Source organism: Anoplophora glabripennis, unplaced genomic scaffold, assembly GCF_000390285.2.
Source record: "Anoplophora glabripennis isolate ALB-LARVAE unplaced genomic scaffold, Agla_2.0 scaffold102, whole genome shotgun sequence".
NCBI classification, from domain to species: Eukaryota; Metazoa; Arthropoda; class Insecta; order Coleoptera; family Cerambycidae; genus Anoplophora; species Anoplophora glabripennis.
The window spans coordinates 166663-194042 of NW_019416316.1; the positions used below are offsets into that span (position 1 = coordinate 166663).

The following is a 27380-nucleotide window of genomic DNA, read 5'->3' on the forward strand; positions in this document are numbered from 1 at the left end:
AAAATTTCATGAGAATCGGTCAAACCGTTTCGGAGGAGTACGGGAACGAACATTGTGACACGAGAATTTTATATATAAGATTATGCAATTCTAAATGTCGAATTAGCCAAGATGAAATTTAAAGAACACTTATTTTTTAATATATCCTACACCAGATATTTTATATAGGTTATGGAAAAGCGGTCACAATTTTTTATGTAACTACCACTCCATTAAAGCATTAATATTCACATCATGAATTTCAGGCTGCATAAAAACTTATCAAAGCTTTGTACTTCTTGCATTAAATTATGCTAATACAGTTTGTTCCCTTTGCTGAAACTGTTACAAGAAATATACACTGAATACTGTTGTAAAAATTGTTTCTAAATTCGTGACAGGAAGAAATCGTTTCAAACTTTCATACAATTTGGTTTGAAGATTAGAGAATATTTACAATTTGTTGGAAATAATTACACAATTGTAGAAACAGTCACAGTGTAAATATAGAATCTTTACCCACTTTGTTACTGTCACGATTCAACAATTGTTTGAATTATCATGACAAAACTTTTTCCACGTAGGTACTACAAGATCCATAAACAGTAAATTAGTCTTAGACAATCTTTTAAGGCGATATAATTAAATATATATTTTATTCATACTGCAGCCCATCTATAGAGTGTACCAAGTTTGCTCTATATATTTGAAGAGGAGGATGAGACAGGTCCGACTGCGTATCATGTCAATTTCCCATTCCTTTCACCCATCACCAACAGGTTATTTTGTTGTTTATGCTACAAGTTAAGTCTGTTTGAAAATTGTAATCCTTCCACTTCAGTCACTCAGTCGCGGGATAAAAAATGCAGTCTTTGCTCTCTCTATATCTACCTACATCTTTGTTTAGAAAGGATTGCTTCTTCAGAACAATGCGCCCTCTCCTTGCACCATTAGAATTCTATTCAGTTGGACGGTTTGGACCTATTAAAGAATCATTGGGGTGTCAAGTTGATCAGAAGCATCCACAAGCTGGGAAAAGCTACAAAACAGATACTATGACAAAGAACAACATAAAAAGTTTCTATAAGCACTCTTATTACAATACAAATCCTATTATTTAATATCTCTACAAAATAAGCAATATACAGTTTCCCATTCCCATTTTGCTGAATAGTAATTTACAATAAACTTTCAGCATAAATCCTTCACCTTTATTCGCCAATGTATTGTTAAAACTGATGACGATGAAAATTCATTACCACATTATTTAATAATATACACATATACGCATAAAATATCAAATTAACCACTCGCCAGAACCATAATTGAATTCAATCCAAACATTTCAGAATTCATTAGGCCCATTTTGCTATGATATTGAATTTGTTGTTCGTCATGCCATATAATATTTAACTCTCCTGCCAATCACGATAATATAAAGCAGCTAAAACGAAAATCACCGCTGGGATATCTTGTAACAAATCTATAATGCTTGCTGTTACCATAGTTATAAAGCCCCGATCTTGTATACGAAGAGAGAGATAATCTGTATGATGTCATGTGATAGAATTTTATTGCTAGATTACGTTTTACTCTCGAACTCAAATCGTTAGATTAAAATGCGATTTGGAAGGACTCGGTGAATTTGCGATCGGCAGAAATGTGTTGATTAAATCATTTGAGAATTAGGAGCACAAAGGCAATTATTCCTAGTTTCAGCACGTTTGTCGTTGGGAAATTTTAAAATAGAAGAGGAGAGAATTATTTTATCATTATGAAATGAGTTTAATTATCATATTTTATAGAAAAAAACTGTTGAAGGGAAGGTATATTGTTACGTGTTAGTAATATCTGGTCTTATTCTATTATAAACTGTGTTCTTTGATATCAGAAATGTTATACATAAAATGTCGTGGCTAGTTATTAATAATAGGTAATTATCCAAAATAAAAATCAAAAAAACATTCGAGAGCCAATAATAAAGTATATATTTTTGAAAAGATAATCTCATAAAAATAAGACAAAAATTTACTATCTGAATATATTTCCAATTATTCAGTTTCTCCTCCGGTTAGATATTTTTGTTGTAAATCATGTTCCCCTTTGTAAAAAAATAATAATTCTACAAAATCAGTATTTTAAATTTAATGACAAGGAATCCATATTTAACGACAAAGAATGCTCCTTACTAAAACGAAAATATATTACTATTTCAGAAACGCAGTTGATGAATATCTTAAAACTTGTGAAATAATTTATCATAAACCATTTTCTAAACAGTCTTTGTCTAAAAGAGGAAGAAAGAGAAGAGAAATCTGATATATAATGAAAACACACATTTGTATTATTTCAACCAACTTGATAATATTTAGAGATAAATTATGCCCAGCGGAATTTTACTGTCGATAGCTTTGGTCCAGGATTTATACATACAGGTCTAGCCAGGTAATTCTTTAGGATAGACTAAGTAAGTTATACGCGTCTCCCCTGTCAACTTCGGGTGGAAGGGGTCGGACATGACATATATCATCGACGCTGCGACTCGGACTCTCGTAATTGGTTGGCTGTGGGAACGTACGTCCTCCGTTGCATTTTTTGTGAACCGACCGAATACCTAAAGCGCTTTGCTGTTTGTTTAGTTCTATTTTTATTATTCCACTCAAACCTTTGGTATGAAGTAGACGGAATATTACAAAATAAAAATGGTGTACAGTGTCGAACAAAAAATTAATATTATTAGATGGTATTGTCGTGCAGAAAGTGCAGAGGAAGTCGTTGGTCGATTTATATTTTCATACTCCGACGAACCAGTCCCCACTGCTAGAACTGTTTTGAATATTTTTCATAAGTTTGAGGAATGTGGATGTGTTAATCGATGTACGAAATGTAGCAATCAGGGACCTCGTTAAATTCCTCAAGCAAGGAGAGAAAAAGAGGTTAACGTCTTTGCTTTTGTGGAAGTTAGTGAACCGTGTTCTTCCTCCCAAATTTCCGAAGAACTTGACATTCCAAGTCGTTCAATTCGTCACATTTTAAAAAAGAATGGTTACAAAGCCTATAAAATGCAAACTTCTCAAGAAATTATTCCTGGTAATCAAATAAGGCGTATGGAATAATGAATTTGCTAGGCAGATTTTATTTACAGACGAATCATCTTTTTCCCTATTTGGCCGTCATAATCCTTCAGTGGTCCAATATTGGTCGAGGGAAAACAAGCTTTTAAGTACCATTAAGAACGCAGTACCCTCAAAAAATGTTTGGGCTGGCATTTTAGGCGATAGAATTGTGGGTCCCTTTTTTATTGTTGGTAACTTAAATGCTGAGAAATATTTGCATTTATTACAAAATAGTGTTGTACCAGCTATACGAAACTTAGATATAAATTTTGAGGAAATTTGGTTTCAGCAAGATGGATGTTCTACACACAACGCAAGGCCAGTTTAAGATTATTTGGAACAAACTTTTCCTGAAAGGCTTATTTCCAAAAGAGATATTATACCTTGGCCTCCGCGATCTCCAGATGTGACACCCTGAGACTTTTTTTATGGGGTCATTTAACGCAACTTCTCTGCAAACATCGACATGAAAGAACCGCAAATTTAGATGAATTACGGCTTAAAATTAGAAATATTTTAGGATCAGTTACTCCTGAAATTTTGTCAAATGTTTTTCAAGAATTTTACGACAGATTAGGGTATTGTGAAGCTCAAGCAGGTGGTTTGTTTGAACATCTTATTAATTAATAGTAAGCTTTATTTAATAAGCATTTGAAAATAATTCATTATTTTGCTTAAGAATTACCACTCATTTTATTTTAGAATACCGTTTTAGTTTTTACTAAAGGTTATAAATAATTTGTAATAAAGTTGAAATGCTTTAGTATGGTCTCAAAACCTTATATCATTCTTGTAAAGAAATATCGTACAAATAGGGTAATTACTGTGCGTATGGCAACAATACTGTCAATTCCAGGCCGTGACTTATACTCTTTATAGACCGGGAGATAATAGACTGAAGTTCGACGACGTCTTTCTCGTTTACGCCTCTGAAAATACTGAAAGGTAACCGAGAGACAAGTACAATAAACTAAATTTAAAAGATGGGCTGCGGGACACCTTTGTGAAAATTCAATTTTCCTTTTCAAAAAAATAATGTGTACAGCGACGTATTTCTCACTTATGCCATGTTAATAAGTTGAAGAGAAATATCGATTTTATCACAAAATTTTTTTGGCATAAGTGTCGCAAGGGACCTAAAACAGGAAAACTTTGTAAGAACATGTGAAAAACATCTTTATTTGTCTACCAATTTCTCATTAATGCCAATTAGAAATATGACATTATTATATTCGGAAAGCTCATAAAAACATTGGCATAAGTCCTACTAAAGACTAAAGAAAATAGGACTTTGGAAAAGCTGTGGAAAAAGAAAATTAAATTTTCACATAGGTGTCCTGGCGGGCACATCGTTTTCATAATCTTATTTGTCTCTAATGTATCTTTCAGTACCTTAAAAGGCATAAACGAAAAAGGCGTCGTTGAACTTCTACGAGTATCTCCCGGTCTATTATGCCATCGCAATAAATCAAAAACGTAATTATTGTCCAGTATTCTATCTTCCGTATGTACGTATCTTAGACGTACGTTGTCCCAAATTCCTAATGCAAGACAGAGACAATAAACCAATAGTCAAGGAGAGCTTAGAACCGCAGGTTTTGCGTACTTCTTATGGCGTTTTTTATTCTCTTATATCGATGGCATAAAGTTATACAAATGATATGGGGGCGGGTATCAGAATTATTAGGGGAGACTGCTGAAATATTTATATAATTTACTAATTTTGCATCGAAAATGAAAATACGACCGGACCTGTATATTATTATAGTATGTCCGCGCTTGGGTTGAAAAAAAAGGTATTTTACTCTTGTGATATTTTCAGATTTTTTTTATTTTCTGGACACCTCGTACATGAATTGTTAAGTTTAACTATGGCAACCTCATTTTATGTCCTAGTAAAACTATTTATTAAGTGTGCCTGTTTTCCGTAAAATGTAAAATAAAAAATTTTTTCCTCTTATTCACCCTAACCGCGGACATACCGTACATGACCAAGTTGGTTCATGGTGAGCAGTCTTTATGAGGAAGAACTAGGTTTTCATGAAATAAAAACTTGGTAATAGTGATGATGGATTCCATAATCTTGCAAATAATTAAGAACAAATTTATTATCTAGTAATTAGCAACATCAAGCTTATTGTTATTTTTAAATATACAGATAACTTCCAGTACAGGGTACACAACATTGCGAAGATGAAGCAATCATTATTCTAGTCATCTGCATATCCGCTTAGAGAAGAATCCGACAAACCATCAAGACCTGAAGTGGAATTTCTACGAATATTATTAAATAGATCTTTATTTATATTACTACTTGCTTTTTCATATTTCTAAGCACAACAAAGAGATAGGGGTAATAGTGATGGGCCATCATCATTCTATATATCTCTTCTATATGACTATCAGATTATTTTTTAAGGAAAATTATCTCACTAGTTATTTAGTTAAACATTGAAAATCGACAGCTACCGTCTTTTTTTCGTATAACTTCTTTGTTTCTGTTCAGAACCGTAACGAAACATTACCTAATTTTTCAAACAGGTCTGATTTTGTCAAGTGATTTTTTTATATGTATCCGAGTGCGGCGTTCTAGAAAATTTTTCCATGCCTTGCAAATACATCATGCATATAAATGAGAAATAATCAGTGAAAGAAAAAAATGTATTTGATACTCCGGCCCTTGCTGGCGAGAGTTGTTCCCGACAGTGGTATATACCCGGCATTTACCGTTAAAGACTGAAACATCAATCACTTTATTGGAAGGAATAATCGATTTACGTCCTGAAAGATGTTTTAACTATTTACAACGGGAGTGATGGATGTAATCGCGAATAAATAAATAAAGAGGTACGGATGAATTGCCGCAAGTTGTAACTTCCTTCGCATCGGATGGGAACGGTTTAATTCGATTTTGTAATTTAAATAGAACTGCCTGGTATTGGTAAATTGAGCGAACTTTACGAAGCTGCTACTGATACCGCCTGTGCTGTGAATGCAAAATGTGCTGCTTTGTTTGCATGGGAATATTATAATCCCGAGTTTAAAATAGCAAATTAATGTACTACAGAAGTTTTGGGCCAATATTTATTTATATATGTACATACATTTAAGACAAACAGTTGATTACGAGTCGATTCAACTTTGCAGTTAATTTGAAATTAAAAGGTATTCAAAGCGGAAAGTAATTAGATGAAAGTTATTGCAAGCACATAGAGTTAGTACAAAAACCTGAATGTCAGAATCTAACTGTTTATAAATAATAAGCACTAATTGTGATTGATAATATGTGCACAGACAAAATAGCTATCGCCCCAGACCGCTACTAGAATAGGCCAACAGTTTTCAATTTACAAATTGCTGATAGTGTACACCACCCCAGAATTTTAGGAACAATCAAATGCAGCGGCCCGCGTATCCTAGCAACATATAAACAACACTTTGGCAATGTTGCTAGGCGTACTTACGGTTTTATTTTGTTCAGCTTTTTATCAATATCTGTTTTATGCGTTACTGTATTTACTTAAATGTATGATGTAGGTATTGATAAAAATGTTTTAAAGAATTAACGAATATCTATGTAGTTTTATATGATATTCTGCAGCGGTGTCACAGTTGAATCATAATTTCGTTAATTAGCTACTATTTTAATTTTTTGGTATTAAAATACTGCAGAAAATATATTTCCAAATAAAAAATATTCGTAATGATATCTTAAACAGCTTGTAATATAATTTTTGAATATTTGATGATGATGATAAATTTGTATTTGTATATGTGTAAATAATGTAGGTACAGTTTTTTTTTTATTTTGACATCCACTTATATGTTTAATAATTAAAGATAGAAAGAAACTTTAAATACAAATGTACGACTTTTCCTTTATTTCTTTTGACATCAAAATTTGCTGGCATACAATATATGTTTAAAGTAAAAGAATCATTAAAAAAATTAAAATTCATCCGAATTGAAATAACAAACAACGATTTTTATAACTAACCTTTACAGCAACATAAGGAGATTACCTAAAAACGAAATATCATACAATACAATAACATAAAATACCTACAATTTTTATAAATTTTCAAGATGCAAGTAATTGTGATGATACAGTTGAAATATGCCTTAATTTACTATTTATTGCGTTAAAAACAAATTCAGAATTATCGAACATTTCGTCCTGTATTTTTTCTTTCAATACTTGTAAATTTTGAGGTCTGTAATAATATATTTTATTGCAATATTGCGATATTCCTGAAGAACTTTTGCACATTATTGTTATTTGAATAATACGGTTTAAATATGTTTTATTTTTCGTCATCAGAATAACCCATTTTATTTATTTTTTTAATTTTTTAATTAAAATGTGTTATTCTGATAATGATAAATCCCAGGTTTCCGAACATCATAGAACAGTTTTTCAAAATCTGTCATCATGCCTGTATTTGGAAATTGTTATTAGAAATATCCTTCTAATAGTTAATGCTAGAGTACATTAACGGTAGATATATGTTTTCTTGAGACATCGTAATTGGTTAATAAGCTGTTATATTTTAAAAACTATGTAATTGGTCCATCGCCTAAATTCCTCAAACATAACTTCTAATAGGGCCACATTTAAACACAATTATAAATGTTTTGTATTTTTGTCTTATAATTATTAGCACTGCAAGTAATAACTTCCCGATACCATCTTATTGTTAGTTGTGTCATATCTAATTATATTACATTTTGGTTATAATCTATTTAATACTTCATACAGTCATTAACTATAGTTTATATTCTCAAGCATATAACTTAACTGTTTATAAATTAATTGTCATTAAATGGACATCTCTTTGTGAACTTAATTTACTACTGGGAAGTTTTAAATATGTAGTTTTGATGTTATTATTATCTTACATTTACTTTATACGAAGCTACTGATAGACCCTTGTTTTTTTGCATTGCTCTATAATCAGAACGGTGTCATGTCAATAAAATTGATCAAACAGAAGCTAATGTCCACAGACAAATAACTTATACAAATCCCTATTGAAGATGCATTCAATAGTGTCATAAGGGGTGCTGTATTTGTCTGTGGGTACTGAATCATCGCGTCGGTTGGAAACGTTGACATACAAGCCGCAGAATACAAGTTACACAATTACATAAAAGGACTCTATGCATTTATAAAAGTTTCGCTTCCTATGGGAAGTGTTTTGTAAAGCTCTCTCATTGATTTATAGAAAGACCACTTTTATGTCTGAAAAAGGGTCACGCCAGACATGTGTGTTAATTCCCTTGGCTAGTAATACCACAAATTTGTTAGGTTTTATAGAGTCTTATAATGTAAAATCTTACACTACACAAGGTGTAAATAAATAAATTCGAAGCAAAATTAGTGGATAACTTTTTATTTACTTTCAAAGCGTTGAAATAGCCTCCCCATTTGAATAGCCATGAATCTGCAGGGATCAGGCGAGGATTTTTACATGAAAGACCCCTTCAATTATTTTAAACGAGGAATCACCTCAAATTACATACACTTTTCAGTCATAGTGGGGAAAAAACTATTTATTTGAATTTGTCCAAGCAGATAAAGTTTAATGCGTAAAATTGCTCATTTTTAGGGTTCTCGAATCCTGATATTGGCTGACCCATTTTTGCAGAAACTTCGGGCTAGCACCGCTGCGTTTTATTTTACTTTACGAGATTTTATGAAGCAAAGTTTTTGTACGTTAAATAAGGAAAATTGCTACTAAATAAAGTAAAATTATCAATTTATAATCAAAACTTTGTTCGCTAAAATTGCTGTTAATTAAGAGGCCAACTATGGTGAATACTTCGTCTTACTAACTTCGCCGTTAACTGAAGTTTGTTATCCTGTTTAATATAGTTTCTGAATTTTCAGAATGTGTTCGATGTTTCTGCCCGAATTGTCAAGTTTCGTGGCCGCCATGCTGTTCGCCGTACATCCCATTCACACTGAAGCGGTAAGTTGTCTCGATTCTGAATTTCTCATTGTTGCACGATAATTAACCTGCCAGGTAGTGTTTACTATATTAGAACCTTACCTACTTGGCAAGTTAAATTTATTCAGTAAATGGTTTAATGAATCTTCCTTGCCCCTAAATGAAACCTGACTGTCATATATTATAAAAAAAAACTACTGTGTCTCGAGAAACACGTTAATATATGTATATCCTGACTGATAGTATTTGTACAAATACGACAGAATATCACTCAAGTTTGTGACGGATGAGACCCATATCATATGTAGACTCCAGGTTTGCCATACGAGGTGTTCTATCACTCTCCAGTTTCTTAAAATTGCCAAAACCACCAGTAAAATCTAAAAAGCTCTTAAAGCTATGCATTCAGTAGGTTTTCTTCTTAGACATAGACCCGAAGACGAGTGCATGCGTCATATTCGTTGGCCTTGCACGTTTTGGGCATTCAAAAACTCAATAAACTCTTCAGATTCTGGTGAGCACCAGGAAACCGTACCTAAAACCTGAAAGTCAAATAAAATTCTACATGGCGAACTCAAGTCACAAACTCAAACCATAAATTTACCAGGAGACTGCGAGATTCCATCACCCTGCACAGCAAACAAGTGAGTGACGGGAGGTTATTTAATTCATCATCACCTTACCTCACGATTGACTCACCTAATACCGCAGGTATATTCTGAACATAAGAAGACCGAAAAGGGCGATGCGACTGATTTACGTAATTACAGGCCAATTGCACTGTTATCGGTATTTCCTAAGATATTTGAAAAAATTATTGCTAAAAGAATTACAATATTTTAAGGTCAATATAATATACTTCTTCCAAATCAGCACGGTTTTAGAACAAAACATTTTTTGCATTATGTATATGGTAACTTGGATAAGGGAAACAGTGTGTTAGCTGTGTTCTTCGATCTGTCAAAGGCTTTTGGCTGCGTGGACCATGACATTCTACTAAAAAGGGTGGAGTGTTATGGTCTTCGTGGTCAATGTAGCAAGTTATTAAGATGTTATCTGACGAGTAGAAAACAGTTTGTTGAATTTTATGGTACAAGATCATCGGACTTAAATGTTCATATGAGTGTGCCCCAGGGTAGCGTTCTTGGGCCCTTATTGTTTTTGTTATATATTAATAATAAAAATAGTTATTTATCTACTTATTTCTGCGCTTTTGCTGACGGCATTACAATTGTGTCAACTGATAAATCTGTCGAAAAAAGCAATTAGTGAGATAAATTTAAGCTTAGAGTATTTGTGTCGGTATTTTACAGATTCCAAGTTAGTCTTAAATTGTGAAAAAACTTATTGTATGCAGTTTCATACTATCCCAGCCAACTATACATGTAGTCCCCTTATAAAATTAGATAAAACATCAATTCAGCACGTATCAAATTTTAAGCTTTTGGATATTAACATAGACTTTTCATTAAATTGGAAAGTGCACTTAGTAAGAAGTGCGCCACTTGCTGCTTTGCTATAAATCGATTGTCTAAAATATGTAATACAAATGTAGTCAAAGTTTTTTATTTGTCAAAATTTGAGTCTCAGCTTATGTATGGAGTAATTTTTTGAGCAGGTGATAATACTTCTGTGAACCGTATAGTTATACTACAAAAAAGGGATATCCGTTCAATGTATCATCTTAACTATCGTGAATCTTGTAGATAAATATTTTGGGAACATAGTCTTGCATTTACATTTTGGAATTACTGTGTTTTGTAAAAAAAAATATCTCAAGTTTTAGGAATCAAAATGATGATCACACCTATTTTACACGATATGGTTTTGATTTGCAATATGATGCCCATCGTTTGGAATTGTATAGAGCTGATCCATATTATATTGGTGCTGTTCTTTATAATAAATTAGAAACTAGTATAAAATCACTAACAAGTTTTAGTAGATATATGTGTGCTGTAAGGAATTTTCTTTTAGACAACATTCGGTTAAGGAGTATTTGGAATTTTAGTGTGTTGATTTGTACATATGTTTCTTTTTTTGTGAGTAGTTTTATTGTATTTTCTTCTTTAAAAAATGCCTGTAAAATTTTTTGACATATCCTATATCATTGTATGATCAATTGGATGAATAAAGATCGATTTGATTTGATTTAGTCCTGTAACCCGGAGTTCTCAATGTATACGAGAAAACCCTTATTTCCCAAAATCACAGTCTGCTACAATTTTACATTTACCGACTTGACTTACCTCAACATTGCAAGGAGCCACCTTTTGGAAACTACTGATTTTCATGGAAGATGTTCGATGTACCCACCATTTGCTTGCACACAAGCTTCAGCGCGACGTATCCAATTCGCTCGCACGCGTTACAACATTGCCACGTTCTCTTCGGCAATCATCACAAGTTTGTGACATCACTTAACTCAGTTTTTGCTCATTTTTCGCCCCTTTAAATCTTTGACATATTGTTTTTCTTTTTGTATCGCTCGCTTTACTCTGTGAACAGTAATTACTAGAAGAAGACAACTAAAAAACTAATGTACTGATTTACTGGAGCCTTTAAGTGTACTTTTATTACTGTATTTAACAGAGTCGATTTTCTTGATGCATTCGTAACAGTATTCCAAGATTTCAGGATGATTGCAGATAGACTACTTTGCAGAGCTACATTCAAAGAGGAACCCACTAGATGTAGCAGATTTTGGGGCTTTAAGGAATAACAATTTCTTGTATCCATCAAGAGCTGTAGAGTTAGAGAAACGATTTTGTCCTCGTAGGTTAGGATATGCCTGTGGTATTCGATGGGTGGATAGTATTACTCACTTTTCTATTGTGACTTAAGCCCACCAAATGTAGAGTTTTCTGGTGCTCAGTTCAAGCTGACAGGTTGCAAGTGTCGGTCGATCTTTGGATACCCAAAAGCTCAACGAATATGCGTCACCTCGTTTCCAGGGTTGTCCACAAGCACAAACCTATCAAACATTACGGCTACGTTTTAGGTATAACTAATACATCGTTTTTTACTATTTAAAACGAAACTGGAATATGCATACATCGTTTTCTTGACTAATAAATTCATCGGAAAAGTGAACTATTGATTATGAAACTTCGAATAAACATTACTCATTTTGCATCAGTTACAAGTAACGAGAATTACCTATTCGCTGTTATAGAGCTACAGGTTCCCTTTATCCCTATATCCGTCCCTAAATTCTGTAATTGGGAACAATTGCCAACCAGTTAAATACGATTATTCAACTCTTTATCAAAATATTATCCAAATATTCTGCACAGTCCACTAATAGAGTAAATTTCAAAATGGTTTTGATCCTCCGAACCGTATATTTAAAATTTCAAAATTTTGAGCTTTAAGTTCATATAATGGTAAAATACTATTTAATCAATTTAAATATTTCATTTTTACGTTTTAAAAATTTCTAAATTTTTTGTATTTACCATTTTTTTGCTTTGCCAGTTTATCCAAATATTATCTTATTCATCTACATAGTCCACTAATAGAGTGAATTTCAAAATAATGTTGGTCCTCCGAGCTGGATATTTATAATATCTGTTTTGAGCCTTAAGTTTATATAATGGTAAAATAATATATAGGTATTTAGTCAGTTTATCTATTTCATTGATACGACTATCATTTGTTTTACCTACCAGTTTACATTAATAGTTTTTGCTCAATTCAAATGTAATTAAAAAGGAATCATCATTCCCAATTTCAATAACGAAAAAAGGCTGATCTTTCAATTAAAAAGTTAATCGTAATTGGGGTGCGTGCTTTATTCAGTGTGTAAGATTTTTGGTTAGGCAGAAATATTTTAATTAAAGTCTCCTGACTGATCTTTTTGGGGCAGGGGTTAATTTGATAACAGAAAAAAAAACTAGAAAACGATATTTGACTATTAAATATTTTTATATGACTACTATTGCCATTTTTTTCCCACTGTTAATAAATGTGGTTATTCTAAGAAAATTAGAGATTTATCTCTTATATTATATTATTTAGAATAAATTTACTTCTATAACTTAAGTCTCACTGATTCATTTTCACTCAAATACTTCTATTGTTGTCTGAGTGTATATATTCTAGTTGTATTAATATTAAGAAACTGAGTTAAAGTTTAGTCGTGTAGCAGGCACGGTGAGTAGACGCTTATGCGAAACACCTCAACATACATCCATCCCATTAATATAGATAATCCACCCCAGAGACTCGACTACTCCAGACAATACTTATATAAAATTTGTAAGCAGTAGTTTGCAACGCAACACAATAACCGTACAACTCAATGCGGTACATGAAATAATCTCGGTACTTAAAATATGCCCTGCAGTGTCTGTGCTACCCCTCAATTAATCACTTTACCACAGAATTTACTATGCAGGATTCGGCCGTACATTATTATCAAGCTTCGGTGGTGGGAGGAGACATCATAATGCTTGTAAAAGCCGGAGGGGATTAGTATCATTACCCCTAATCTACTCAGCCTGTAGCAAAGTGTGGGAGTGTAGGAGGTAATAGATTAATATTTTCGTGGTTGCCTCTTTATTTTAATTCAGTATTCACCTTGATACTTAATGCATAGTTATAATTATATGAATTCAATGAATATTTACCTTTATTTATCAAACATCTTTCGATATATTCGCATAGATGTATAATTTCTAAAAACCATTGACTTGGTTCATAGGAACTTTTTCCCTTAAATTTATTTAAATTTCACCCTATTTATTAATGGAATGTTCTTAGGGATATACAGGATGTGTTATATTTTCATTTACAATCATTTCTGGTCAGTCGAAAATCCACGGACAATACGGTGCACAAATTTTCGATATAGATTTGCAATATTAGAGGACCAGCTACTTGGACCGATTCAGTTTCCCGTTTGTCTGAATGGAGAAGGATACTTAAACTTTCTACAAAATGATGTAAGAGAATTATTGGATGATACACCGTTAAACGTACGCTTAACGTTACACTATAAACAAGATGGGGCACCACCTCGCTTTACCCGTAATATCATGAATTAGTTAAACGGTCATTTTCCTGGCAGGTGGATAGGTAGAATTGGCCTCATTCCATAGCCACCTCGATCTCTAGTCTTAAATCCTCTAGATTACTTTCTGTGAAGGCTGTAGTTTACGCAACAGAAATAAATCCTTTGGAAGAATTACAACAGAGGTTTCATTTGGCTGCGAATCAAATCAGACAAAATAATTTTGAAGTTGTGAGGTCTTCGCAGGCAATTCGACGTCGAGCTGAAAAACGTATTCAGCAAAACGGAAATCTTTTTGAGCATTTACTATAAAAATTACTAGTGAGATAAAGGTAAGTTTTATTAATAGTGTGGTTTTCAATTATTTTTATTAGTTTACTGTACATATCACTATTTAATAATTTCAGTTTACTTTGTCAAATAATAATTTACTAAAAATAATAAATTTCTGTGAAAATAACAATTCGCAAAAATTGAATAACTGAACTCTCAATGCAAATGACGCCAAATGCGTTTTTGTTATTCATAACCCGTTACGATAAAAAATATCGACAATTTCGATTTCCGGTGATTAACACATGTAACATTATGTTAAACGGATTTTACACGAAAATGGAACATTCTACCAATATGGACCAAGAGTACCATTTTTTAATAGAAAACTCTGAAATTTCATATTTTTCAGTCAAAATTCAAAAAGTCAAAGCATAAAAAAGTTATGGTAAATTTTACCCCCCTCCCCCCAGTGTTGGAACGTATGTGATGAAAATTTGTAAATTTCGTTTTAGTAGCGGACTGAGCACGTAAGAGTTAAACTAATTACCAAATTTCATAAATTTATTTCAATTTCGGAGTTATTTAGAAAAAAACATCATCAGAGTGGCCCTTTTGAGTGGCTACAACTTCCTTGGAAAGAATTCTTGGACCCACGTTTATATAAAGAAAAAGTAATATTTTTCGACATGGACCACCCTGTAGAAATATTGCCCCGTAATTTCGGCACACCCTATATAAAAACAAACATAATTTAAATCACATTTGAAGTCATTAGCTGTCAAAAATGTGTAATTAGTATGATTAGTTTTAAAGTAGGTAATTTAATTGCCACTTAACACATTTTAAATAAAGACACAGGTTTCTTACTATTTTGCACTTGTATATCAATACTATAAGAGTGTTTCCGAAATATAAATGTTCCATCAAAGAGGACGTGAAAATAAACAATTGTCATTGAGCAACCTATGGCCTAAAAATGTCATCTGTTCCAGAAAATTTATAAAGAATTATTACGCGAAACTTAGGACGACACTGCATCGCCCCATTTAATCAACTGATCAACTGTTTACGATGCAGGCGCGTCGTGTCTTTCTTGCTTTCGTCGACTGTAGGTTGATTTACGTTATTTTATTTCAAAATTCCTTATTGAAATCAAGAACTAGCGGATACGGTTTTAATGATTATGATTAATATAACATGATTTAAATATCACATGTTGTTTGTTTGTTATCACATGTTCAATGTTCAAAGACCTACTGGAAGTGAACAGAGCATATGAATGATAACCTAGTTTTTTTTCAAAGAATTTGTTTTGCTTAGAAACTTCAAATTTGGTACATATATTTTTTTTATATAAGGGCAATGTAAATGTAGGATTTGCTGAGAATAATTATACAGGATGTTCTATTTCTAGTGCCTGTAGGCCACTGGCTTTTCCTTAACTTTTTTGTGTGTACGCCAATGAAGACAGAATTAAAATTTTTAAAAATAAGCACTATTTTGGCTCTTACAAAATTTTGATATCATTTATGGACTTCGAGTAAAATTGGCAATTTTTACACATATGTATATAAAATCAGTTTCAGATAATTAGATCAGTACGAGATGCCACACAGAAACAAATTTATAATAATAATTAAAAGGTTCTGTGTCAAGCTAGGTGTTATTTAATTTTAGCTTACTTTGTTTTTTAATATCTTCTTTACTATGGCTTCAGTTTATACTTTTGCTGAACAAACTGATATGTTACTAGTTTTGGGTTATCGAGAAGGAAATTGTTGTGCTAGTGTTCGAACAAATGCTGAAAGATTTCCTAATCGAAGTATTGCAAATCACAAAACATTTGCTAATGTGGAGAAATGTCTTCGGTAAACAGGACGTTTTTTACCTGTAACATTAAATAGTGGAAAACATACGGCTAGAACTATTCAGCCGGAAGAACAAATTTTGGAATGGATCGAAGAAATTCCGCAAGTATGTTCAAAGCGTTTAGCGGCAGAGGTTGGCTTTTCAAAAGTTTCGTTAATAGAGTATTAAAAGACCAGTTATTACATCAATTCAAGAATTTTTACATACCAGTAGATCCTCCGTCATGTCTTGCTTTCAGTCAAAGTATTCAGGAACCCAGAAATAGAGACAATAATATCCACAAGGAAATCCTGTTTACAAACGAAACCGCTTTTACTAGAATGGGTATTTTTAATTCACATAATGAACATGTTTATTGTGATGAAAATTCACATGGAATCAGTAAGAGACGGTTCAAACATGAATTTAAGATTAATGTTTGGGCTGGTATTATTGGTAGTATTTTAATTGGTCACCTGCTACATTGAACGCAGAAAATTATTTATATTTTCTCTAAACGGGATTACCCTATCTGCCTCAAGAGTTACCGATAACACTACGATGAATTCGATTTTCATGCATGATGGGGCCTTCCCCATTTTGCCTTATCGGTAAGGCAATATTTAGATAGACACTTCTACACATCCTAACAGGTGGATAGGTAGAGGAAATAATGCCCTTTCAAAATTGCCACCTAGATACCCGGACCTAAACCCATGTAATTATTTCCTTTGGGGAGCATTAAGGATCATAGTTTATAGCTGTTCAGTAAATACAGAAAACGAATTATGGGAAAGAATATAAAATGAAATTAATGTTATGAGAGGTAATGCAATCAATCCAATTATTGGATAAAATGATAAAATTCATTTTAATTTCCTAAGAAGAATTAATGTCTGCGTTCAAGAAGAAGGAGGTCACTTTGAACATTTACTGTAATGTAACTGTAATGTGATTACAAATACCTATCAATATTTAAAATGTTAATGCTGACTTTCTTATATTATTAGTTGATATTGTTTATTTGTAATACTGATGTTGATTTTTTATTTTATTGATTGATAATACTAAGACTAAAAATGTGTAGTTAATTTTGTTTTTTTTTTCAGTGTGACATATTTTCATTATTATTCCCTGCTTTGAGGCTGCAGTTATAAATTATTTTTTAGTAATCGGAATTTTTGCCTATATGTATTTAATGCATAAAATATGTCAATTTTACTCGAAATCCATAAACGTTATCAAAATTTTGTAAGAGGCAAAAAATCTTCTAAAATAGTATTTATTTTTAAAAATATAAAGTCTGGCGTCACTGGTGTGCACACAAAAAAGTTACGGGATCGAAATAGAACATCCTGTATATGTATTATTAGCAAATCTTTTATTTACACTGCCCTTATATAAAAAATATGTGTACCAAATTTGAAGTTTCTAAGAAAAATAGTTTTCAAATTATTTAAAAAAAAAACCTAGGTTATCTATTCTATATTTAGTAGGCTATATCTCAGTAGGCGTGCACTTTTGTATATAGGTAAGTTCGGCTAATTAGACTTTTTTTTATCCAGGAACCTGTGGATAAGCGTTGTCCGTCCTTTTCAGGGACACCCTGTATATCGAAAACGAAAATTTTTCAAATATTAGGTATGGAATTACATCGAAAAATTAGACTTTGTTAAATCTTAATGTTATGATAAAGTAATCGCCTTCTGTAGGGAATCCGGTTTTTTGTATTAAAAGAAGGAGCTTTGTAATGATTTCTAAAAGTTGGCTTGCGTAAACAATTCCTCATTTAAAAAAGCGAGTCAATTTAAACTTTTTAAATTATAAAACAGGTAAACTTTTATAGGCACGCACACTTGATTTTGTTCCTTTTAAATCAATGTAATTACGCGCCTAATTATACCGGCCCTATTTCTGTCCATAAATATTTGCCTACGCAAGAAAGCCCTTTTCAATATAACAGGCCTAATGAATTTTTCCTGAAAGACTTTCCAGCATATTAGAGCCGGGAATTTAATTAAGAAATATGAAAAAAGACATTAACCTGCTTTCCATATTCATTTATGGTAGCTTGTACAATTTACATTTTTTTTTCCTTTCAGCTTGACTTTTCTTTAATACACTGTATCTCATTTATTTCTAAATTAATTTGTGTATTAATATCTTCCAAACCAAAACTTCCATCCATAATAAGCTTTTACAAAAATTTTAGACTGTTCTTTAATAGTTTCGAAAAATTATGCGGTGTTGCCAGATTTATTAAGAATTAAAATATTGATTTTTGAGGTTCTTTTTGAATTTTTTCTTACTTATCATTGAAAAGCCAAAAAATGCTCTATTTGCTCAGCTTAAAATTCAATATGGCTCCCATAAGAAAAAAGAAAGTTGATGATGGTTTCTCCGAAATATCTCAATATACAATGAAATTCCTCGAAAATTTGCTGTGAAAAACTGTCCTCAGATTTAAAAAATTCATCTAAATAAAAAAGTTACAAATGATTTTCGAAATCGCCACATTTACTATTTTTCAAAATAACTCAAAATCTTGATACTATCTGTACCCAAAGTTTCATCAATGTTTATAATTATTTACTAATTTAAAAAAATGCTCCAAATGTACATATGATTTTCCACTATTTTTCGCCCATTGTTAATGCAAAATTCAACTTTTTTGATTCACAGTTGTAACTTTATAGAAGATAGTCAAATAAACAAAAAATAAAGAATGACTTCTTGATTTAAGTCTTACTTTCAATGTTACAAGAAGAAATATGTCGAAAAACGGGTAATTTTTCGTTCTTTTTGTATGTTTGTTGTTCCCCTGAATTTGAAATGGTTTTTTGATATAGGAAAACTCGGATTTTTATTCTACATAATATTTGGGATTTTTCTGTACAACAAAATAGATGACCTCAAACACCAAAGCCTACTTTTACTACTGCCTGGACTATGAAGAGCTAGGACCGGTTTGCAAGCGCCATTAAGTTAGCAACAGAACTATCTAAAACTTTCTCCATTTCCCTATCACTTATAGTTTCCAAGATACATCAATATATGCACCACCAAAATGGTCCACACTGTATACATCTAGTAATTAAAAAAGAGGGAAATTAAAAATTAGTATAACCAGAACATAGAGATTATCAGTAGATCACTGGTACTTAACGTGTAAAATACAATTTTTATTGAAGGTAAAGATACGTAGTTTTATCAAAATAAAATTGTTTCAGGAATGTCTTGAGGTGAATCCTAATTTAATATACTAGCAGGTTGCAAAAGTAATGGGTAGTGGAAAAAAGTTTGCCCTCAGTCTTGTTAAAGAAATTTTTTTGTTAGAAAAACAAAATATATTTATAAAAGTATATTGCTAGTAGTAGTAAAGTAATTTTCGACAAACTAAGTACCTACTTAGAAAATGGACAATCAACAAATGTGTGAATTTGTTTATTAAATCAAAAAAGTAACAAAACAAGTTGTATACTAATTAATACTCGGTATGACCTCCTCCTCTCCTATTGATACGTTTTTGTGATGGAACAATTAAGCGGTTGTGGTCTCTTGTGGAATATTGATCCATTCCTCTACCTACGCTACGACCATCTCATCTGCAGTCCCAGATAAGGGATACAGTTGTGAATGGCTCTAGCAATGAAATCCCACATGTTTTCAGTAGGATTCATATCAGGTGAGTTGGTTGGCCAATCCAATCTACTGATATGTCCTGCTTCAAGTGTCTCTTGAACTCTTCGTGCGCCGTGTGGCCAAGCGTTGTCGTCCATGAACACAAAATTTTCACCTAATTCGTTACGTAGAAGAGAGATAATGGGCGTAATAACTTGTTCGATATAAATTTGACTGGTCATATTCTGTGGTATGTGAATTACTGGAGTACGGCGGTTGAACATTATTCCATCCCAAAACTTTACGCTACCCCCTTCATAGAGAGCAACTTCGCCTCCCTTCATTAGACACTCGAGGACGTTCCCTACGTGGTATGTTTTCCACTGTATCAAATTTTTGATATCGGTCTACTATTCGCACAACAGATGATCTAGGAATGCCCATAATTTCCGAGATCTGATGATTAGAATACATCATGTAAAAGCAATAATTTTTGCTCTATTAAACGCAGAAATTTCACGTGCTGACATTATATGCACAAATATTTAAAGAAACTCTTGCCTGAATAGGCTGCCAAACTGACCAGATTTGTAAAAACATTGATAATGAAGTAAGGGTTCATAGTCCGCAATTTTTTATTGCCTTTTTTGTTCCCTAAATACATGTACCTTTTTACCACAGTATAAAAAACAAGTCGGTTTTAATGAATCAGTTTATATACAGGGGGTCCAAGACTTTTGAGGTTGAGTGTATTATTCCCACAATGTGTACCAAATCTGATGATCTACCGTACCTCATACTTAATAAGTAAAGACCTACCTCGACCTTTATCATGTTCTTTACTCTTTCAAGTGTAAGGAGTTTTGCATGTCTTATGGTATGACGAAATGGACGTCCCATTTCCGTATATTCATTATGTAGCTGCAGCATTTTATCTGCAGTTTTGCTTAGTATTTTCCAAAAGGTCAACTGCACTAAACGTTTCCATTAGGGTATCACAAACACTCGATCATGTATTGTTGCTTGTACCCTAATCGGCAGTGTCAAGAATTATTACAGCTTAGAGTAAGAAAATATCAACTGTTCCATTCCACTTCATACTCACTCCACTCAAAGGAATTATTTCTTAAAGATTACCTTCATCATTTGTATTAATAAGTAATTAATAACACATTTTCCATAAAATTCTTTCCATTTTTGACCACACCAATCGTTGAATCATTTGTACGCCAAATCATATTGTTGTCGTGGCTACTAAATTTTATTTTTAAAATACTGTTTCTCTAGCAGTCATCGTGATAGCTTGCTAACGATTGCTTAAAATTTTTAATAATAGTGCCTCGGTTTAGTCATGTCACTTGAATAACATTACTGTTAAGGTGATATTTACAAAAAAGTCGATATAATTCAACGAATATTCATGGAACATTTACGAGTAAAGAGAAAATGTTTGGAAAACCGACTTTTTTAGCCAAGTAAAAAAGGATGAGTCTCTACACTTGTATTTTAAGTAATAATTTTTCTGCTATTTCAAACTAAGCTAAATTTTCGACAAACGGCTTCTTTTGTCAACTATTCCCTATTAGAAATTAAATGTCCACGTTGGTAAATATGGTAAATATCTAGGCATTTCTATAGAAAGATTTTAATCCGCGTTGCCATTTTAGTCGTATATTTTCGCTCGAAACTTTTATCTTATTCCTCATTTTGTATTGCCACAGATATAGACACCTTTTTCATGATTCTCCCTCAGTGCTGCTTTTGTTTAGTACAATTTAATAACAAGCGGAGCGTAAAGAGGATTCTGATGCTATTTTAAAGAGCATGTTCTCCGTAGTTTTTCAGCAAAAAGTAATTTGATTTCTTCTCGACTGCCTAGGTCGCTCGGTAATATCTGAGAGTTATTACAGACGTATCTCTTATTTTTGTGAGCGTAATTTCAGATTTGTTAACCTAATGGGATTTGGAAGCTACTTTGCACTGAGAAGATGTAAATAATATTCTCTTTTTCATAGTGGCTGGTATTCTGGTTATTCAGCAAAAGGTAACATTTGCGATAATAGTCTACATTCGCTAAGTTTCAAAAGCATTGTTCGAACTGATCCAGAATCTTTTAAGTTTCAAATTTAGCAATATGTGGTACCTGTCATTATAAACTTTTTCTACGAAAAAAGCTCAAAATAAAAAGCTCAATATTTGTACACGTATAAATATAAAGCAGCACAAAAAAGTGGTCTGGACATTGGACCAGATCAATTCATTTAATAATATTTGAATCCTCTAAATCCGAATCTAAAATTGTTCAGACATTGGAAAAACAAAAGTTTTCTTGATTCCATTCACTATAATCTCATAACCCTATAATCACATAACCCTGCAACGTGTTATTTGAAGGTTTTTGATCGCAAAAACTCATGGTCACTGATTGTATACTCAAGGAAGTGTTTTATGTCTTTTTAGTGTAAATACAAAGAGAAAAATGCTTTGGTGACTTTTAACATATGCCTCAGCTCAGATCATCAGTCTACAGCAGTTTGCATGTCCCAGTTTAACGAATTACGGATTTATAGCAGAACTCAATTCCTCAGAGTTTCGTTGTTATACATAGTGTCACACTCAGGGTTATGGTTTTATGGAACTCTCAGTCATTTATGAGATCCATGTTTCCACAGAGTTTCGTGGTCACAATACACTCAAGAAATTGTTCACCTTCTAGTTCGAAGCACTCGAGAAATTCCCGTGAAGATGCGATTCTGTTGACTTTGCGTTGATGCGTGAGTTGTTTTGGTACCCACCTCACACATAATTTTCGATAACCAAGTGTTTCGGTAATGATTTCATGCAGAGGGGATTTGGATATTTGTGAAAACACCGTGTTCATCTCATCCATGGTCGCCACGAAGCATTTCGTCGATTTTCTTCATCATCTCAGTAACAATTGAGGAACGCCCACTCCTTTCTTCATCATGAACATTCATTCTGCCAGCTTTATACTCACGACACCACTTATACATATGTATTAGCAAGATTCATAACGCCCTTCCCATAAAAAGTTTTGATTTCCTTAAAAATCTGAAATGGCGTCTTTCCCTTTGCAATAAGAAACCAGATTACATACCTCACCTTACAGCTGGCGGAATTCGGAGTAGCGGGACTTATTTCAACACGCCACTACAACAACAGTTTTCAACTTATTGAGACAAATGAGCGCGCGTTCTGCTTCTAACATTTTGGCCTTGAATACAGTGTTACCAACTTTGTCGAAAGCAAAAATATATGTTCTACAGAGTTTCATGGCTCTATACTCTTGCATATCCGGGTTATGAGATTACAGGGTTATGGAGTTACAGGGTTTTGAAGATACAGGATTATGTATGAATGTTTTTCGAATTAGTGACTACTCAAGTCAGTTTGAAATCTCGAAATCTTGTCAAATTATACGAAATACAAGGTAACACACTTTTTCGTGTTATTTTTTTTATATATAGGTACATCTATCGTTTTCTATAGGCAAATAACATAGTATATATTTTTTTGTATCATCCTTTAGAGTTTGCAAAGCTTCAGAACTTTTAAGAAATTATGGCTTCTAAGTCATAAGTTACATTTTGTAGGAAAATAACATTTTATTAATACCTATTTATGGTAAGTTATAGTTAGAATTCGTGTTGCTTAGTGTATACAGTGTGTCCAAGATAAGGATGGGATAGCATTAGGATCTAGGAAACGGTAAGAGATACGGGGTGGCTCAAATTAGAAAAAAGTTGTGCTTGTTATACCTAACAATATGTCGTTTAGAAAGTTTTAAAATTCCGGATAGTTCCGGAGATATCCAGAAAAACCCGAAATTTTGCAAAATCGTTTTATATTTTTTCTGGCTTTATTTGAAACGAATTTTAAAATAAATTGCATATTCTCAGTGACACTTTTGTCGCTCTATCCAATGGCGTCAACATTTTTGCATTTACGAGTAGAAGTTTGGCAGTACAGTTAAAGCACATCGTGTGATTCATGACAAATAAATGAAATTAATAATAACAATAAATGCAAAATATCTCAGGGCGTCGATTGCAATACTCCTGATGCCGAGGGTATACAAACGTCAAAATTTGTATTCAAGATACAGTCCTTACTTTGGCTTATCTGACAGCGTAGCTTACAAAACGTGTTACGTTATGTAGCTCCAATCGATTGTTATTCAGGTACATCTCTTACCGCACCTCCCAAAAGGAAACCGATAGGGTCTTTAATAAAAATTTCTAAGACACCGCTTTATCTCTGGTAATATAAATTGCCCCGTAAGAACGGTTCTTCTTGTTACATTTATCACAACGTATCTTTTCCTCTCTGCGATTTTTACCGTGGTCTGGTGAATAATTGTAGTTCCGATTTTTATTCAGAGATAATACCACAACATTCTTATTTCCATTCGGAAACACAATGGCTCGTCTCTTACTTTTGAAATGGAATTAATTTGCTTACTTTCCACTTTGTAGATTAATTATTATTTCTGTAATTTCCAGTCGCCGCAGGGAAAACTAAAAATGTTGCATTAATTAGGAAGATAATTCAAAGTAATTTTTCCACTATTAAAGTTATCTGTAGTGGTCTGGTGTTGAAGATAAATAAGTCACATTCCTCTAAGTATTCTAAATTTTCGTCATTTCATATCTTTAACTTCGCTTCTGCTTTCCTTCATTCTTGGTCTGATGCCTCAATTTCCTTTTTTTTTCATTCAGCGTATCGCCTATCAATTTTTTATCATCTATTAGCGTTTTATATTTTTAAAGTTTCCAGTTTTCTGTTCTTTATTTTCATTCTTAATGAAACACCATTTATCTCTTCTGTTATATTATTATCTATATTCTTTGGTGTTTAAATTTTCTTCATCATTTTGTTTAAATGTTTTTATAAAGTACTAGCGGCCCGTCCCGGCTTCGCACGGGTGGACATTTATTTTAAACATTTTAGGATATAAGAAATATAGCCTATGTTACTCAGGGATAATGTAGCATTCTAATGGTGAAAGAATTATCGAAATCCGTCCAGTAGTTTTTGAGTTTATTCGTAACAAACATACATGCATACAAAAATACAAATCTTTCCTCTTTATAATATTATTAAGTATAGAATATAGATTCCTTTCTAATTTCTTGATTGGCCATCTCACCCTGTGCGAGAGTGTCCCCACAGTCATAGGTGGAGATTTAAAATATATACAGGGTGACCCATTAAGAACTAGGACATCCAACTAATTTTTTTGCGTTTTTTTCGTTTAACCATAACCTCCTACAGCAAACTTTTAAGTACAATTTTTTCATTTGCCTCCTATCCCTCGGATTTACCCCAACAGTTGTTGGTTGTATTTTGGGAAGTCACCAATCCGAAAATACTCTTTGACGAAAGTCGTTGGATTCGGAGAGGGTTATCGGAAGGTGATGTTCAATTTGACCTTGACTTTGACCTTCAAGGCTACTTAGATGTCAAATCTAATTTTTTAATAGGATCCTCTATTTTTGACCACAAATATAAAAACAGTTTAGATAGGTTAAGGCTCATCTTCTTCGTCAAGGTCTAATTGAAGGACACTCTCCGATGTGTCTCTCCGAACCCAACTTTTGTAAGGGTTATTTTCGGATTTTTGCTTCCCCTGACGAGATAATCAGCTGCGTTATTAAAAATACTTTGTCCTTGAAATAACCTTTAAAGATCATTCTAAAGAAAAGCTCTAAGTACTCACATAAACGTAAAATTTTCAAAATGGGTCACCCTGTATATTTTGTCTCCAATGCTCGCAGCTTTAAAACTTCTCTATTCATTTTTACATTTTTAATAATTTTGTAACGTTTGATGCTCTGATTCTTGAACATTATTTGGCTTTTATATTTTTTATTTTATTTATAACTTCTTTTTCTTTTTTGAGATCTATCAAAAACAAACTCTTAAAATATATAAAGTTAAAAGTAATTATATGTTTAATATATGTGAAACCTATGCAACGAAAAACCAATAGACGAAGTTTTTGTCGACAGGCAGTCGACCTCGATGTCCGGCACAAATTTTATTGGGATTGCAAAGAATAAGGCAAGACGTGGAGAGGATCATTGCACATTAGAGAGAAAGATATAAAGAAGGTTGACATTAGTGACATGCGGAGATTGGAATTGGGTTAAAAGAATGAACCAAAGATTTGTAATGCCAAGGACCAATCTTTTCATTCGAAATCGACAATTGCCTTTAATTCCATCTGCAATTATTCACCTGGACAAGAAATATTGTCCGTGAAACAAGGGTGCCTTGTGATAAGTGAAACAAAAGGAGCACAAGAAACGCCCATATTAAGGGTTATTTAAAAAAAATACTATATTTAATCATGAACATTAAATAAACGAACACATACCACTGCATTTAAACACAATTGTCATCAAAATAACCAGATAAACGGATACTTGTTTAGTACTACACGCCATACTCCACGCCACGAGATGACCTAATGGGGACGATGGGTATAGACAAAGACATCGCACGACAAGCATAGAATGGGATGGGGTCACTCAATAACGAAGACATTTACTCCGATTTAGGTACAAGGGTACTAAATACGAGTTTATCAGGACATTTTATTTTACGGGTACCTATATTTGAGTGAAAGTACTCAGTTTTAGTTCAAATATCACAAATGAGTAAAGTTATTAAAATGCTCAATAATGAGTGAAAATGTACTCAATAATTTCACTCAGAGGATTCAGTCCGTATCTTTATTGCTTTCACTCACACCATTTTTTTACAGTGTAGTGTGCATATTATCTTATTTAACTTTGTAACTGTGCAGCATAAATAATTTGTTGGTGTGGAATGAGAACGTTGAATGTATTCTTAATATATTCTTTTATTTCGTCTAAACATCTCTACAGTTCAAAAAGAGATTGAAGTGCTGTCAAATATATATGTTCTCAGAGAATGTAAGCAGTGTAGGTCGGAAAACCGCTATATTTGTAGTTTCTCGTCTTAATATTCCGCAACGCCTTTATTTCATCATGTAAATAATATAAACTTTACTTCTGCTATGTAAAAAAGAAAATTGAAGCTAGGTCTAATTTTTTTGGGATTTAATGAAAAATATATAAAGTACATGTTAAATATATCGAAATATCTATAGTCATTGTCTTCATCTTTCGATATGTTAGGGTAAAATGTATTTAAAAGTTCGTTAAACTGCACTATCGATCTTGCTGGTTTATCAAACTAAAATCTACAAACATTTATTCACATTAGGATCAACCTAACTTATGATTTATTTTGGCTCATTATATTAATTCGATCTTCAAAATGTATTATCTCTCATTCTCTTTATTATAATGCAAAGAATGCAATGTAGTTACTGTGAAATTGATTCTCTGTAATAGCCTAATAAATCAACATGCGAGGACATTTTAATGTTTTTTTATCAAGTGAAACGTATTACGTGAGTGCGCCCAAGGAAAAGCGTAATAATGAGCTTTAAATTATAGTACTTGGAAATTTATGAGACTCGTTTACTTATCAGAACAGTTTTGCTTACTTATCTGTGGAGCA

General features: G+C 32.6%; 1 protein-coding gene across 1 annotated transcript in view; it reads left to right on the forward strand.

Moving 5' to 3' along the window:
* LOC108904652 (transmembrane and TPR repeat-containing protein CG4050-like) overlaps window positions 1–27380 on the forward strand; it is a 168852-nt gene that overhangs the window by 32645 nt on the left and 108827 nt on the right. The window contains exon 3 of the mRNA XM_018707286.1: window positions 8986–9067. Within this exon, the coding sequence (XP_018562802.1) occupies window positions 8986–9067 (82 nt within the window). The remainder of the gene's footprint in view (window positions 1–8985; window positions 9068–27380) is intronic.